Here is a 14,674-nt window from a genome sequence, read left to right on the forward strand (position 1 = left end):
CACTGGTCCAGATAAAAATAATAGAACAATGAGATGTTTATTTCAGATTTTTTTTTTTTTAATTTTAAATATTGGGGTTTTTAAGCTCTTGGGTAAAAAGGCATATTAAATCTTTGAAGAGACATAAGGCTCAGTGAAATAAGCCAGTCACAAAAGGACAAAAATGGTATGCTTCTACCTCTGTGAGGTGCCTAGAGTAGTCAATGTATAGACAGAAAGAATGGTGGTTGCCAGGGGTTGGTGATTAGTGATTCGTTGCCAGGGAAAGTGATTAGTGTTTAAAAGATATAAAACTTCAGTTTCAGAAGATGAAAATTTCTGGAGATAGCTGGTGGGGATGGTTGGACAACAGTGTTTCTGTACTTAGTGCCACTGAAGGATACATCTAAATGGTTACAATAATAAGTTTTAGGTTCTGTATATTCTACTACCATAAAATGAAATCTATGAAAGGAGATGCTTTAGGGAATAAATTTAGTAGTCCTATCCAAAATCTGAACCCATATTTTGCTTTTGGCATGAAAAATGAGTGGTCCCACCTACTTTTGTGGCTATGTAGGAGTGGTTTACCCTGCCACTTGATAAAGCAATAAAACTGGAATTTGATAAAATGAATTCTGAGGGAGGTTAATGTATCCAGTTCTGTGATCAGAGTGGATCATTGACATCTGGAAGCTGGGAAGAAAAGCGAAGTATACCTCTGACAGGTGTTGTCAGGAATCCTGCAGTAGGGACATCATAATGGTGCTGTCAACTTACAGTCTCTCTGATGGAAAAAGCAGAAGCAGAGCTGAGCAGAAATGTGACTTGAGGGTAATGACAACTTGAATGCAGATATGTCTCTGAGGCAAAGATGGTGGGTCGCATCTTATGCTTCCTTCAATGGGTTGTTTCTGTTTGTTTCATTGAAGTCTTACTGCTGTACAATATCACATATGTTACAAGTGTATAATACAGTGATTCACAGTTTTTAAAGGTTATACTCCATTTGTGAAATGAAGTGAAAAATCGCTTAGTCATGTCCAACTCTTTGCAACCAGGATCCTCTGTCATGGAATTCTCCAGGCAAGAATACCGGAGTGGGTAGCCATTCCCTTCTCCAGGGGATCTTCCCAACCCAGAGATCAAACTCAAGTCTCCTGCATTGCAGGCAGATTCTTTACCATCTGAGCCACCAGGGAAGCCCATTTATAGTTATTATAAAATACTGGCTCTATTGCAACATTGTAGAATATATCTTTATAGCTCATTTTATACCTAATAGTTTGTACCTCTTACTCCCCTACCCCCATCCTGCCCCTCCACCCATCTTCTGCCCTCCGATAACTGCTAGTTGGTTCTCTGTATGTGTGTCTGCTTCTTTTTTGTTAATCCACTAGTTGGTTGTATTTTTTAGATTCTACACGTAAGTGATACCATGCAATATTTGTTTTCTCTGTCTGACTTATTTCACTTAGCATAATGCCAAGGGGTCATTTTTCGATCTGTGAAGCAGGAAATATTTCAGAATGGGCCAGTCTTGCTGCAGATTTGAGTCCAAATACAGATGCTGATGCATAGTATATGCGCTAAATGTAACAGACTCTGGGTGTCCCCTTTGTTCTCCCATGGTATCGATGTCTGCAGATCCTGAATGGTAAATGCTAATCAGAGTGGTTTTCAGTTGCTGCGTCTCAGTCATGTGAGGCCGGGTGCTGTCATAACTGACACTCTCTTGGTTTGGTTGTGGAGTGGATCGGGGAAGGAGGAAGGGGTGACAGGGCACATTTCTTGCAAAGGCAGGTAACCAAGAGGTACGTCTCTTGCACAGCCCCCAAAACCGAGAATGAGGTACCCTCGCCAGCCTCATCCCACCACAGTAGCAACCAGCCGGCCTCGCTGACGGAGGAGAAGCGGACCCCACAGGGCAGCCAGAACTCCCTGAACACGGTGAGCTCAGGCAGTGGCAGCACCAGCGGCATCGGCAGTGGCGGCGGCGGCGGCAGCGGTGTGGTGAGCACCGTGGTCCAGCCCTACGATGTGGAGATCCGGCGCGGTGAGAACGAGGGCTTCGGCTTTGTCATCGTGTCATCGGTGAGCAGGCCCGAGGCTGGCACGACGTTCGGTGAGTGTGGTCACTTCTGCTCCCCAGCATTTCCTGGGGTGACTGTTCTCTGGAGAGGGAAAGACGAGCCAGAATCTCATTAACAGAAATGCTTGTCATGCTTTCCGCTTCAGGTAATGAAAGTCTTAATTGGGGACGGACTTCATTGGGTAGCTTTTCCCCTCCTGAAGGTTGGGATTTTTTATTTTTTTTAACTCTTCAGCTTCCATTCTGGTGGCACGTTCACAGGCAGACAACGTCATGCATAGGTGAAATTTGCAAAGAAGCCCCTTGACAGGATAAAGTGTGAGAAATTCTTGCCCTAGAGAGACCTTTGCAGGGTCCTGAGCAGGGTATCAATCATAGCAGTTGTCTCAGAAGGTCTCCGCATTTTTATAAGAAGCATATGGGTTTAGAAGTAAATGCCTGGGGGGAAAAATAGAGGTGTGAGGAGTAAAAAATATACATGCAATGCCCTTTCCATCTTATCTGTGTCCTTCCTCTACTCTACCTATCTCCATCTGAAATTTTAAAATTGTAATTTAAAATAATATGTTTACTGTTGCCTGTTGGAGAATGTAATTAAAATCTGAGTGCAGAGCTGTTTGTCTTCACTGCCCGTGAGTCCTAGCAGGGGTGGTTGTCCCGTCTCATCCAGATGTTGGGGTTTCAGCAGAGAGTGGAGGAGTACAACTGTCGTCCTCTCACGAGGCCAGCTCTCTGCAGGCTGCGCGGGCTGAGACAAATAGGAGCCAGGCGATTCTAGGAACTAGGAATCACGGGTCTTCCTACTAGAATGGATCATAAGTATATACTCCAGAACTGATCCACCTTCTTCATTAAATAAAATGTCATTTGTTGTTTTCCCCAAGCACATTTGTTAGTTAATATGGAATATGATGGGAGATGGGAAGGGCTGTGAAACATGCTTCAGCTCTGTCTCCAAATGGCCTACCCACAAGGAGTCTGAGGACCAGTGGTCCAGGTCGCTTGCTGGCTAACATCAGCTAGGTGCTCCATCCTGTTGGATTTCTGCTCTGGTACAACTCCGTTTGTCTCCATTTAGTCTTGGTACTTTGCTTCCTGCTAAAGTCATGTCCCTTTAAGGTGCAAACTTCAGGGGACAGTGCGTCAAGCCAGGTCTGTGCATGTGTGGCTGCGATAACAAACACGCGTTACTAACAGCGCCTCTCTGAGCTCTGTTAATAGCATTATCACAGCATGTTGTGGGTGGCGGGTGACTTGACCTCAAGGCAGGGTGGTTTTCTGGCTTGTTTTCTCCACTGGTTTTGAAGACTTTTCAGTCCAATTTAAAAAGAAAAAGAAAAGCAGAGGGGACAAAGACATCTCAAATTATTTTCTTCAGCTCTGCGGTTTGTCCCTATGCACCCGGTGATATTCTCAGAATTTGAGTTCTCAGTTTCTCCTTCTAGAATGAAACAACAGATACGTCTGGTGGGAGGTTTTGTGTTGTTAACAAATATCAAATGTCTTCACTCACAGTTTGGTGTCTGATTGTTTTTCTCCAACTTTTACAATGAGCAAATTAAACTTTCCCTAATACCTTGCATGTGACCTCTCTCCTGAGCTATGCAGACTTCCTTCCCACCTGCTGTATGATACCTTTCCCATGGACTTGTCCTTGGAGATGGGCTAAACTTAATCAAGACCTTGAATTTGAGTATGGAGGCTTTCCACCACACCTGCTTGTTGCTTTCCAGAAGACTGTTTAACTCTCTTTTGAAAAAGTCTTTAACCTTAACCTTAACATCCAGTGATACAGACTCAGGCAAATATGCTGAAATTCAAAGCAATTGCAGCTCATTTCCCATACATTTTATCCTTACGCTCTGAATTAGGATGGAAGAGCCTTCTCTTTCAGGGTTTCCCATGTTAATTTTGTCACCCTTTCCCAAAGATGGCTCAACTACGTAGCTATCTTTACAGAAAGATAAACTCTCAAAATCAGTGGACATGCCCAAGGAAGTTTACAACTCAGTATGCAAGTATCTGGAAACCCTAGATCAGGCCTCAAAGCCTATTTTCCACCTCTCTTCTAAAAGTTACCAGTCACTCTTGGTTGTGACATGACGTGCCTCAAAGCACACAATAAACTTTCTTCTTCAAATGCACTTTTCCTGATTTTTCCTGTCAGAGCTGTGTAGTAACTGATGAGGACAAAGGAAATGATTAAAGAAAAAGGGTTGAGGAATGATTTGAACCTAGCTTCAGATCACTGTCCTCCATCTGAGCATGTACTCGATTTTCTTATGGCTTTGAGGGGATTTCTATGAGGAAGAAGGAGGATTTCAGAGCTAATGAGCCATTTGGGCCCTTCTCTGAAAGCCCACGAGAACAGCTGATTGAGCAAAGGTCATAAAAGGAAAAATGCGTGTCAAGGTTGGGTGCTTTCTTGGCTCGTCTCGTAATTATGCCCCTTTGCTAAAGCTTTCATCATGCTGGATAGCAGGCAGAACATCTACGTGTTTGTCTATTAGGTGTTCTCAGATTGGATTTTTGGCACTGGTGGGCTCTCTGACCTCACTAGACGCCCAGGGATTGTGTTTTCTAAATGGAGAAAGAACAAAACATTGGCAGAAGCGTAAGCAACATCTGGCAAAAAGGAAGTGACATGAACACAGAATGTGCAAAAGCTTCCATCCCAGCTCTGGGTTTCATGTTTGAAGTCCCCACATAAGCCCACAGCAAGTTACTTTGGGGGCTCTTGAGAATCTTTGGAAATTGCTAAAGATCCCAAATTTTGCCACTGATAGAAAGAGGAAAGTTGGGGTGTCCCCCTCATTTTTAATCGGGAAAGGACTGCAGCGATGAACTATCCTTTAGGGCTGTAACTTTTTACACCAACGCCCGAAACTTTGCCAATGTTTTGACCCTCGGCACAGAGTTCTCCTTTAATAACATTTGCTTAATGCTTTAATTAATTAACACTTAACCTTCTCTTTCCCTTTTCAACCCTTTTTCTCCTCCCTTCACTCTATTCCCATGTAACGTTAAAAAAAAAAAAATTAAAACTGACTATCAAAGCAGGCAATGCATGTGTGGCCATGCCTCACAAAATAGGTCGGATTATTGAGGGGAGCCCTGCTGACCGATGCGGCAAGCTGAAAGTAGGAGACCGGATCTTGGCCGTAAATGGATGTTCCATCACCAACAAATCCCACTCTGACATTGTCAACCTCATCAAGGAAGCGGGCAACACAGTCACCCTCCGCATCATCCCTGGGGATGGTAAAGTATACCTCTCGCGTGTGTCTCTGTCTCTCTCTCTCTTCGTTCTTACTCTGTCTTTGGTGTTCATGTAATTGAATAGTGTTGACTTAGAGACAGTCCTCTCCGACCCTCTCTGAGTATACCCGTCAAGCACTCATGAGCCCCTGTTACTAAATCTTACCTCACCATCTTGACTTCATCCTCTTGCCCAGGGACCCTGTCTTGCTACAGAGATAAACACATCAGAAAATTTTTAACTCTCTCCAATTTATTTTGGCTGTGGTGCCCTTGTCTTTAAAACAACAGAATAGTTTGAGTATAGGTGGTAAAACTTGCCTGATATTCTACCTGGAAATTATAGACTTTTTTAAAAAAACAGGAATGTAAAATCTGAGTGTATAGTATGATGATATCATAAAACCTATGTAAGGACAGTGGAGAGCCAATGCTGGTGTGTTGTTTCTTTTTTTTCGATCAGAGTTAGTGAATATAGCCATGTTTTTTATTTAATAGGAGGTTATTAGAATTTATGCTGTATGATTTGTCTCTACTTTTTGCATGTGGATAAAGAAAGAATAAAATCTCAGTATTTTCAATATTTTTGACAGGCTTCCATTAAACTAGGCCTGTTCATATTTATTTGTTTGATTGGTTTAATTCAGATCTTTGATTCTTCTATAACAGTGGGTGATTCTGCCCCTTGAGGGACATTTGGCATTGTCTGGAGTAGGTACTAAATGATAATCTAGCGGGTAGAGACCAAGGACACTTCTAAACATCCTACAGTACACAGGACAGCCCCCACTCCCAAAAGTTTTCCAGCAAAAAATATCAGTACTTACTTTATTATTCTTGCTGCTAAGTCACTTCAGTCGTGTCCGACTCTGTGTGACCCCATAGACAGCAGCCCACAAGGCTCCCCCGTCCTTGGGATTCTCCAGGCAAGAACACTGGAGTGGGTTGCCATTTCCTTCTCCAATGCAGGAAAGTGAAAAGTGAGAGTGAAGTCGCTCAGTCGTGTCTAACTCTTAGCGACCCCATGGACTGCAGCCTACCAGGCTCCTCCATCCATAAGATTTTCTAGGCAAGAGTACTGGAGTGGGTTGCCATTGCCTTCTCCAAATTATTCTTACATACTATATTATTATAGTATATAATACTTATTATATTATATTACATTATATTTACTTATTTTATTATTATTTAATAAAAATGGAGTTGATACACTAATGTCTCTAAGAACCTTCAGAGAATTTAAGTCCTGTATAATGACTTCCTTCTAAGCAGATTTTGCCCTTGGGGAAAAAAGTGATATTTTTCCCAGAATGTTTCAGTGTCTTTTTTTTTTTTTTTTCGTTCTTACTATATATTTATAAAATAAAATATATTCCCAAAGTCAGTGGTTATTTCTCAAGAGACAACTGTGGTTTATAGTTATAGTGTGATAAAATTCTATGCCTCTGATCTGTAAAATAAGAAAATCAGAAGTTTTATCTGAAACTAATTCACCAGATCAACATTTTTATCTACTAATTGCTAGAAAGTGAGCCATGTTAGTTTAAAATTTGAGTACTATAGGCTGTGCATTTCAGAAGATGTAAGTCTAAAACCAAACAATAAATATTTGAAAATTGTTCATTGTAAGAACAGGGATATTTCACTGTACCAGAAATACCCCCTGCCAAATGTGGAGGGAAAAAATAGCTCCTTGAATGATGGTCTATTTCAGCCTGCCTCAAATGCATGGTTAGTAATTTACCATCTGGTCTAGAGTCCATTCTACCAAATCACCACTCTGGAAAGCTATTAGAATTTAGGAAAGTGGTCACAAGATGATATAACCTAGGTTCCTAATGGAAAAGATGAAGGAAGCTAGGAAAATTTGGTGACAAATGGTGGAGAGAGCCTAATGTAGTATATAAATTTAGATACATTTATCTCCATGCTGTGGTGAGATTTCAGAAAATTAATTCAAAAGAAATGAACACAGGATATAACTTGCTGAGTCTATGTTGGTTAGTCTGTGGGAATGAAAATTTCCAAAAAGGAAAGAAGGAGAGAAAGAGCTCCTTGAGGGAAGAGCTTAGAAAAGAATTCACAATCAGGAAGGATAAATATGCAGAAGCAACTTATACTCCTGTGCACATACTTGTTGATTTAAATTAACACTGGGCAAGGGAAAGTATTTTTTGAGAGCCTGAACACCAAGAACTGGAAAGCAAGATAGATTATCCAATAACATTTGTCAATAAAAAGATGTTTTTTAAAACCACAGTCCTTCAAAAGTGTAAAATTTGAACAGAGCTATCACAGGCTGTCTTGGTGAGAAGAAAGTAGATGTTAAAGTTGATACAGTGTAGTTAAGGATTGATGTGCTGCTGAGGATGTGATTTCATCACAAGATATTTCAGGAATTCACCACCATGATAATAAAACTCTTCACCAATTACTTTGTCATTTTCAAAGTGCAGGTAAAGGGAATCAAGTCTGACAGAGAGTGGATTTCTAATACTCATCTTTGTGCAGGTAAAGGGAATCAAGTCTGGCAGAGGGTGGATTTCTAATACTCATCTTTAAGGTGGGGCCAAAAATTGCCATCTTGGAAGTTAGAATGAAGGCAGTGGGGTTAGATTTCTGGAGAGATGCTGAAGCAATCCATGAGGATTTTACAAGAACCTATAGAACAGAGAGTGACCTTTGCAATCTGATGGAGAGAAAATCATGCTGGATCCACTTCCTCTCCATAGAAGTGTGCTGGACATGGTAGATTGTAAGGTAAAAGGAAGGCATTCTCTCCATGTCAGGCAGTTCTGGTCTCCTTCAGTCTCTTACTCTAGTGTTTAATGGACTAGCCCAGAGACGTTTTGTTGAGTGATCTTCATAAAAAAACTGAAGTCCTTCATCAGAGTGGCTCGGGAGCTCTTAGAAATCCATCTTGTTCAGGGTACTGTTCTCAGAAACACAAGGAGCCACTTCAGGAAGAGGCAGTCTTATGAGCCAGACAGAAAGAGATAAGCTGACCAGACTTGGAGGAGATGAGGCTAAACACTTTATATTAGTTTCTGGGCTAGTTACTTGTTCATTATGGAGTTGAAGACTAACTCATCCTTTCTTTGCACAGCTCCTCAAAGGGGAACTTAAAAAGCAAAGTAGTCTTGAAATAATATCACAACGTGGTTGAGCAATTTGAACGGTTCTTGGCGGTTATTTTGATCAGACAAGGATTGAACTGCAGTCCTCATTTTCACACTGTCAGTGAATACTTGTGTTTTCTGATTTTATCCTGTCATGTCAGTCATATTTCAATTCAGGATAAATGTTTGCAAAATGTATATTCAAAGATGCCTCTAATAGATAACCCATTTACTATTAATGGAGTCATGAATTAAGGAGAGATCACATACACTTAATGACTGAGAATGGCCCTAAATGAAATTCACAACCAAAACATTAATATATGGTTTAAAGGAATAAACCATACCTGGCATTAGTCCCCAAGTGACTTTTATATATATATATTTTTTTCCCTTCTATTTTACATAAGGCATCATAACCATTTTTAAAATTTTCTTACTACAAACTGTTTTAGTTTTCTAACTAAAAAATGATCAAATTAAAAAAAAGAGGACGATGCACCCTTGATTGGGCCATGCTGGGAACTTACTCCCTATCCATGGCTGTGCCTTGTGGCAATTCTTCCCCAACCAGGAACCTGACCCACGCCTTCTGCAATGCAAGCATGGGATCATGATCGACTGTTTTCCAGGGAAGCAGCATGCTCATGTTCGTTCTTCTTGTCATCAGTCACCTGATTCTCCAGTTTCACTTCTCTCCTCACTTTCTTTCTCCCATTCCCCTCTCACCGTTCTGTGTCTGCTAGCCCCCTCCAACAAAAGCTTTGAAACATGAACCCCCCTTGATTTGGGCATGATTGTGTTGTTCACAGTTCTCAGACAGGCATGTTCAGGGGAGTTCTCACCATCCTAGGCTTTTACGGCCTTTGGGAAGAGGCTGGGAGGTGGAGTGAGGGCAGAGCCTCTTCTCCTGTGAGAGGTGGACAGCTAGATAGGAAATTTATCATGGCAACACAGAAAGGCCCACAGACTGGCTTACATACTGAATTTGAACTTGAATTCTGGCAAGTCAGAGCACACATGCCTCCTACTACTGGAGTGTATAGAAATACCCTGTGAAGTCTGGGTGTGAGTGAGACTAATCAGACAGGGCAGATCCTGACTGAGCCAGGCTCTCATGGAATCATCAGATTGAATCAAGTTCAAACTAATGAAAATATTTATGAACTTGAAAACACATTATTTAGGGACTTGCTTGGAGGTCCAGTGGTTAAGTATCCATCCATGCTTCCACTGCATGGGGCGTGGGTTTGATCCCTGGTTGGGGAACTAAGATCCTGCTTGCCCCATGGTGCACCCTAAATAAATAAATAATAAAAATAAAAGACATTATTTAAATATAGTCTCTTTTCCCTGAAGTCTTTCTTTTTATTTTTTAATTTTTTCTTTTTATTGGCGTATAGTTAGTTAACAACGCTGTGTTAGTTTCTGGTGCACAACAAAGTGATTCGGTTATACATGTTTGTGTATCTGTTTTTGTACTTCACATCTCTCTGACTTAAAGTATTTACTTGTATAGGAAGTAAGGCTTGGTGACACAGGTCGTGCCATTTCCTTGGCAAAGGGAGATATGATAGCAGCATATACTCAGGCAAGAAGAACAGAGTTTCTATCATACACATTTTAAAAGTCTCCCCAAACTTTTCAAATATTTATGGGATTTAAATTTTCAAATGCTTCCTTCAGGTATTTGTTACATATGTGTTTATGCATTAAAATATTTATGAATGGAATGATTGTATCCATTGTCTATTTGCTTGGCCTTGTAATGTGGTTCTGTAAGGGCAGCTAAGGATATTAACATGGGAGCAAGGTTAGAATGGTAATCACTTGTCACGGAGAGAAGTTGAAACCCAAGATAGAAGCTCCTTTCAGAAGTTAGTGCCCTGATTTAGCACAGCACCGTGATGGTGCCTTGAGAGCGAGGATATGCTCCTCTCGATACGTGATTGCTGTGGGAACGGTAGTAATATCCATTTTCATTCTCCCAGGAGAGTTAGAGCAGGTATAAACACTGTTTAAGAAAGCACACAGGGCACTTGCTGGAATTTATCATGAAAACAGTCAACCTGTCCATCTGCCTTAAGAGTTCCACAAGTCAAATACATTGACAGTCCTTTTTAAAACTGTTGCTAGGGTGTATATTATATCAGACCCGTCTTTTGTGTTTATTCTTTTATATGGGGGACATTTTATTTTGGACTAGAGATAGAAATTTGTGAGGATGGGCTTCAACTCCGTACTTTTAAAAGCTGGAGAGAATTTCAGCACACACTGTCTTGGTTTAATTCTAAACGAAGACTTAAAAGCTCATATATATAACATTATAGATCTTTTAAAAAGCATCCTGGAAATTGAGGGTATGCTAAAAGTTATAGTGCTTGAAAATGACCCAGGAAATCTAGAAGTCCAAACCAGAGTGTTTTGTATTTTAATTCATCTGTGATACTACTTAGTGAAGTTGGTATTTATACAGGAAGGTAAAAGTACTTGCTTGCTAAGAAGGAAATGTACCAATCACATCCAGTTTCCTTGACCCGTGAATAATTCCCTTGTAAACAGAGTGAAACTGAAAGTTAACTGTCAGGCAGGCCCTGGGTTTAATTGCCAGTGCCTCTACTTGCTCTCTGGATGACCTTGGACATACTGCCTACTTTTTGTAAGCCTCAGCGTCTTCAGCTTTAAAATGGGCATAATTAATTGCACCTATTTCTTTGAGTTATGAGGATGAAATGAAACAGTGCATGTGGGAATGAACCGTACACGGTGTGTGGCACACTGGAAATAATTGAAATTTGGTGGTTGTTCATAGATTAAGAAAAACAAACAAAAGGAGAAAAAATTCAGTGGGCTTGCTCAAATAGGCACTTGCTTACAAATGTTAATTTCTGAAATGCTTAATCTTAAGCTTCAACTCAGAACAGATTTGCATATAAATATTTGAAAATAGCAAAGGAATGATGGGAGGAAAATAAATAGAAGAATTCTACTTATACGTATGTTGAATGGTTATCTGTTACATCTCATCAAACCTTGAAAATGGCAGAAGTACTAAAAAGGCTTGAGAATAGGATCTGATCTGCCTAGAAAACTCTGGCTACCAAAAACACCCAAGAACTCTAAAGGGGAACCTCTGCACAATTCAGTAATTATAATCACTCTGATTACAAGGAAACTTTCTTTTTGGTATCCTGATGGTGATTTCCCCATGGCCCAAGCAATCTTGTGATTTTCCAGAGAGTCTCCATAAAATTAATTACAGTACATAATATGAAGTTTTTTTAAAGGACCAGTACATGTTTATGAAACTTCTGGCAAGTCACACTGACAGGCTTTGCAGTCTCCTAGTCCTTTGTAGGGGCACAGCAGGCAGACTTTATGAAATACCACTTCAATTTATCACCTTGGTTGTGCCGGTTAACTGCGGTCATAAAAACAGACTAATATTATGCTCTTAATATTGTGATAACGGTAATAAATACATGCCACCCATAAAAAAGATGGTCTTCAATTTTTGAGCAGTTTTTACATGCCGGGCACGAGCCCAAACACTTTTCCTTCCAGGTAGTCTTTGCATCAGTGTTCTTAGATACTTCTGTTATTCTGTATGTGTAGATGAGGAAACTCAAGCATAGAAGGTCTAAGTAACTTTCCTTCACGTCCCAGCTAGTAAACTGCAAAGTTTGGGTTGCAAAGCCAAGTAGGCTGAGTCTAGTCTCTGACCTTGTAACCAGTACACCCGACGAGCTTGAGAAGCACCACGTCCCCCTCTTGGAGGGTCCCAAGGTATACTGGCACAATTAAGGGTCCACAGGGAAAACAAAACACAGACACGCAAAAACATTTCTGTTTCATCCACTGTTTTTCACCCCTACTTGACCACAGATTACTGTTCCCTCAGATTCTGGTGAAGCATTTGGTAGAACAGGTTCTGTGGGAGATGTCGTTCTGAAGCATGAACTGGATTCACAGTTTTTGTTCACCTGATTGAGTTACATTTTCTTACTAATCTTGCACCACCACTATCCAGATCATAAGCTTTAGGGCTGGAATAGAAACTGTTAAAATCATATTTCAACTGTCTCATTTTGCAGAGAGTGTAAAAAACGTTAACACATTTCCACAGTAATAAATACAAAATAGAAATAGTAGCAAGGGCACTGGCTGCAGTCAATGTATGTTGGGTGCTTACTGTATGTCAGATACAGTGCTAAGCATTTCATACACTCTACTCCAAGAAAAGGGATGACTATTGTCCTCATCCCTTTCAAGGAAAAGAAGACATACAGATAGTAAGTGAAGGATAAAGAGGTTTGAACCCGGGTCTGATCTCCAGCCCTTTACTTTTAACAGCTATTTGTAATGAAAATAGAATAACAGAAAGTCAGACCCAAGCTGAGTAGCATGTTTAGCAAAGTACAGTGGAAGATAGAGCACAAATAAGTGGGATTAGTGAGCTATCCATAGAAACTCCGTTATACGTGATGGGTAGATACATGTATTCCACAAACTATGGAGTGTCTACTGCAAACCTCAGAACTCTTAGAAACTTCTAGACTTCATGGTACACTGTGAAGTAAAGGGGTAGTTTACAGGCTAATCAAGAACTTCACCCCCACATGTAGCATTTTCTTGATTAGAAAATGTGTGGCAGGTTCCAAACTGTCAATCTAAAAATAAATTCAAATAGTGCAGCTTACTCATCATTGTTTACTATCTGCCTTGATCTTAATGGAGAAATAATTAGTAAAAGAACATAAGACTGATACTATGTAAATTATTTTAATATATTTCTATATATGCACGTTGGTTAGTGGTCTGTAGGCATGTTCATGAGTGTTTTCAAATCCTAGGTTTCCAAGCTCCCAGAGATTAATGAAGATGTTTATGAATGTGTTTAGTGAAGAAGAAAGTCAATTTACATAAGAATATAGTCATATTTGTTACATTAGGGTGGCTTCCTGATTTGTATAACTTAGATTTACATACTGGCTCTGACTAATGCAAGTTTTAAAAATAACTCTTCATGAGTGATACTAGGCAAGATCTCACAAGAATTCCACATTTTTAGTTGTGTTTCACTGAAAGCTTTGGGGAAGAAAGTAGATGTTCTCTGTATGTGTATTTATTAGTAGCAAGAAGTTAGAACACTGACTATTCACATGAGAAAATCAAGCAGACTCACTAAAGATCACCGATAAATTGCAGGGACATTAGCAGAGACATTTATTATTAGCCTGTAAAAGTCTGGGAAATAATTTTGCAGTGATTTGATGGGACTGCCCTTTTCAAGTGATGGGGGAAGAGTGAAAGGCACCTACCTTGGCTATGATTTTTAAAGTACTATTTTCTTGGGCAAACTCTTTATTTCATTTGTGGAGATACCTAGTTGGAGGAATGTCATGGGGGTGTACATGGCTCACATCATAGAAGATCTTAGAATGGTTCTTTACACTCGTGTTTAGAAATTCAAGTCAGAACATTTTGAAATGGTGACAGAGAATTCAGATGTCATTCAGGTGTGGGGCTTCTGCACACCTGATTTGATGATATCTTCTCCGGGGCCTTCATTTCATGATGTTCTCTCTTACCCTGCAGAGTCTTCAAATGCCACTCTGCTGACCAATGCGGAGAAGATAGCCACCATCACCACCACGCACACCCCTTCGCAGCAAGGAGCCCAGGAGACCAGGTCAGACATGACTTGGGCTTCTTTTGTTACTTTCAGGGGAAAAAAGTAACTCTTGGTGGTGTGATGATACTGCTCTTTGATTCTTTCTCAGGCTCTCCATGGCTTGCTCTTATATATTTTTTTTTCTCTTGCTTTGGCAGGAATACCACCAAACCAAAGCCAGAATCTCAGTTTGAATTCAAAGCACCCCAGGCAACACAGGTGAGGACTGTTTCTCTTTTTGCCTTACTGGCTTTGTGCATTTCCTTCCAATTTTCTGAAGCTCTTTTTACCAGGTATCTTATAAGGTACTTGCAATTAACATAAATAACCTTTTATGTAGTAAATATATACTAAACATGAACTCACATTGGGTTATCAAGTAAATAACATTACTTTACTACCTTTGAAAAATATCCCTAGACATCCTTTTTCTGGAGGCAGGGGACAAGGAGGACCAAACAGAATAAAATGCTACCAATTAATAATAGGTGATCAGAGAAAGAGCAAAACAGGAGATAGCTGGTCATGGTATTCGTAAAGGCATTTATGTCA

The 14,674-nt window shown here is 40.3% G+C and overlaps 1 protein-coding gene across 16 annotated transcripts in view; it reads left to right on the plus strand.

Annotated features, from left to right (window-relative positions):
- The window catches only part of MAGI1 (membrane associated guanylate kinase, WW and PDZ domain containing 1), a 642,924-nt gene that overhangs the window by 616,588 nt on the left and 11,662 nt on the right, over window positions 1-14,674 (plus strand). For 7 of the 16 annotated variants that reach the window (XM_025272540.3, XM_025272541.3, XM_006077255.4 and 4 more), the window contains 4 exons: window positions 1,811-2,104; window positions 5,132-5,332; window positions 14,047-14,140; window positions 14,281-14,341. In XM_025272540.3, the coding sequence (XP_025128325.1) occupies window positions 1,811-2,104; window positions 5,132-5,332; window positions 14,047-14,140; window positions 14,281-14,341 (650 nt within the window). Of the gene's footprint in view, window positions 1-1,810; window positions 2,105-5,128; window positions 5,333-14,046; window positions 14,141-14,280; window positions 14,342-14,674 lie in introns of all 16 variants that reach the window. The other 9 variants (XM_006077265.4, XM_006077266.4, XM_006077253.4 and 6 more) reach the window with 3 other exon arrangements.

Source organism: Bubalus bubalis, chromosome 21 (assembly GCF_019923935.1).
Source record: "Bubalus bubalis isolate 160015118507 breed Murrah chromosome 21, NDDB_SH_1, whole genome shotgun sequence".
Lineage (NCBI taxonomy): Eukaryota > Metazoa > Chordata > Mammalia > Artiodactyla > Bovidae > Bubalus > Bubalus bubalis.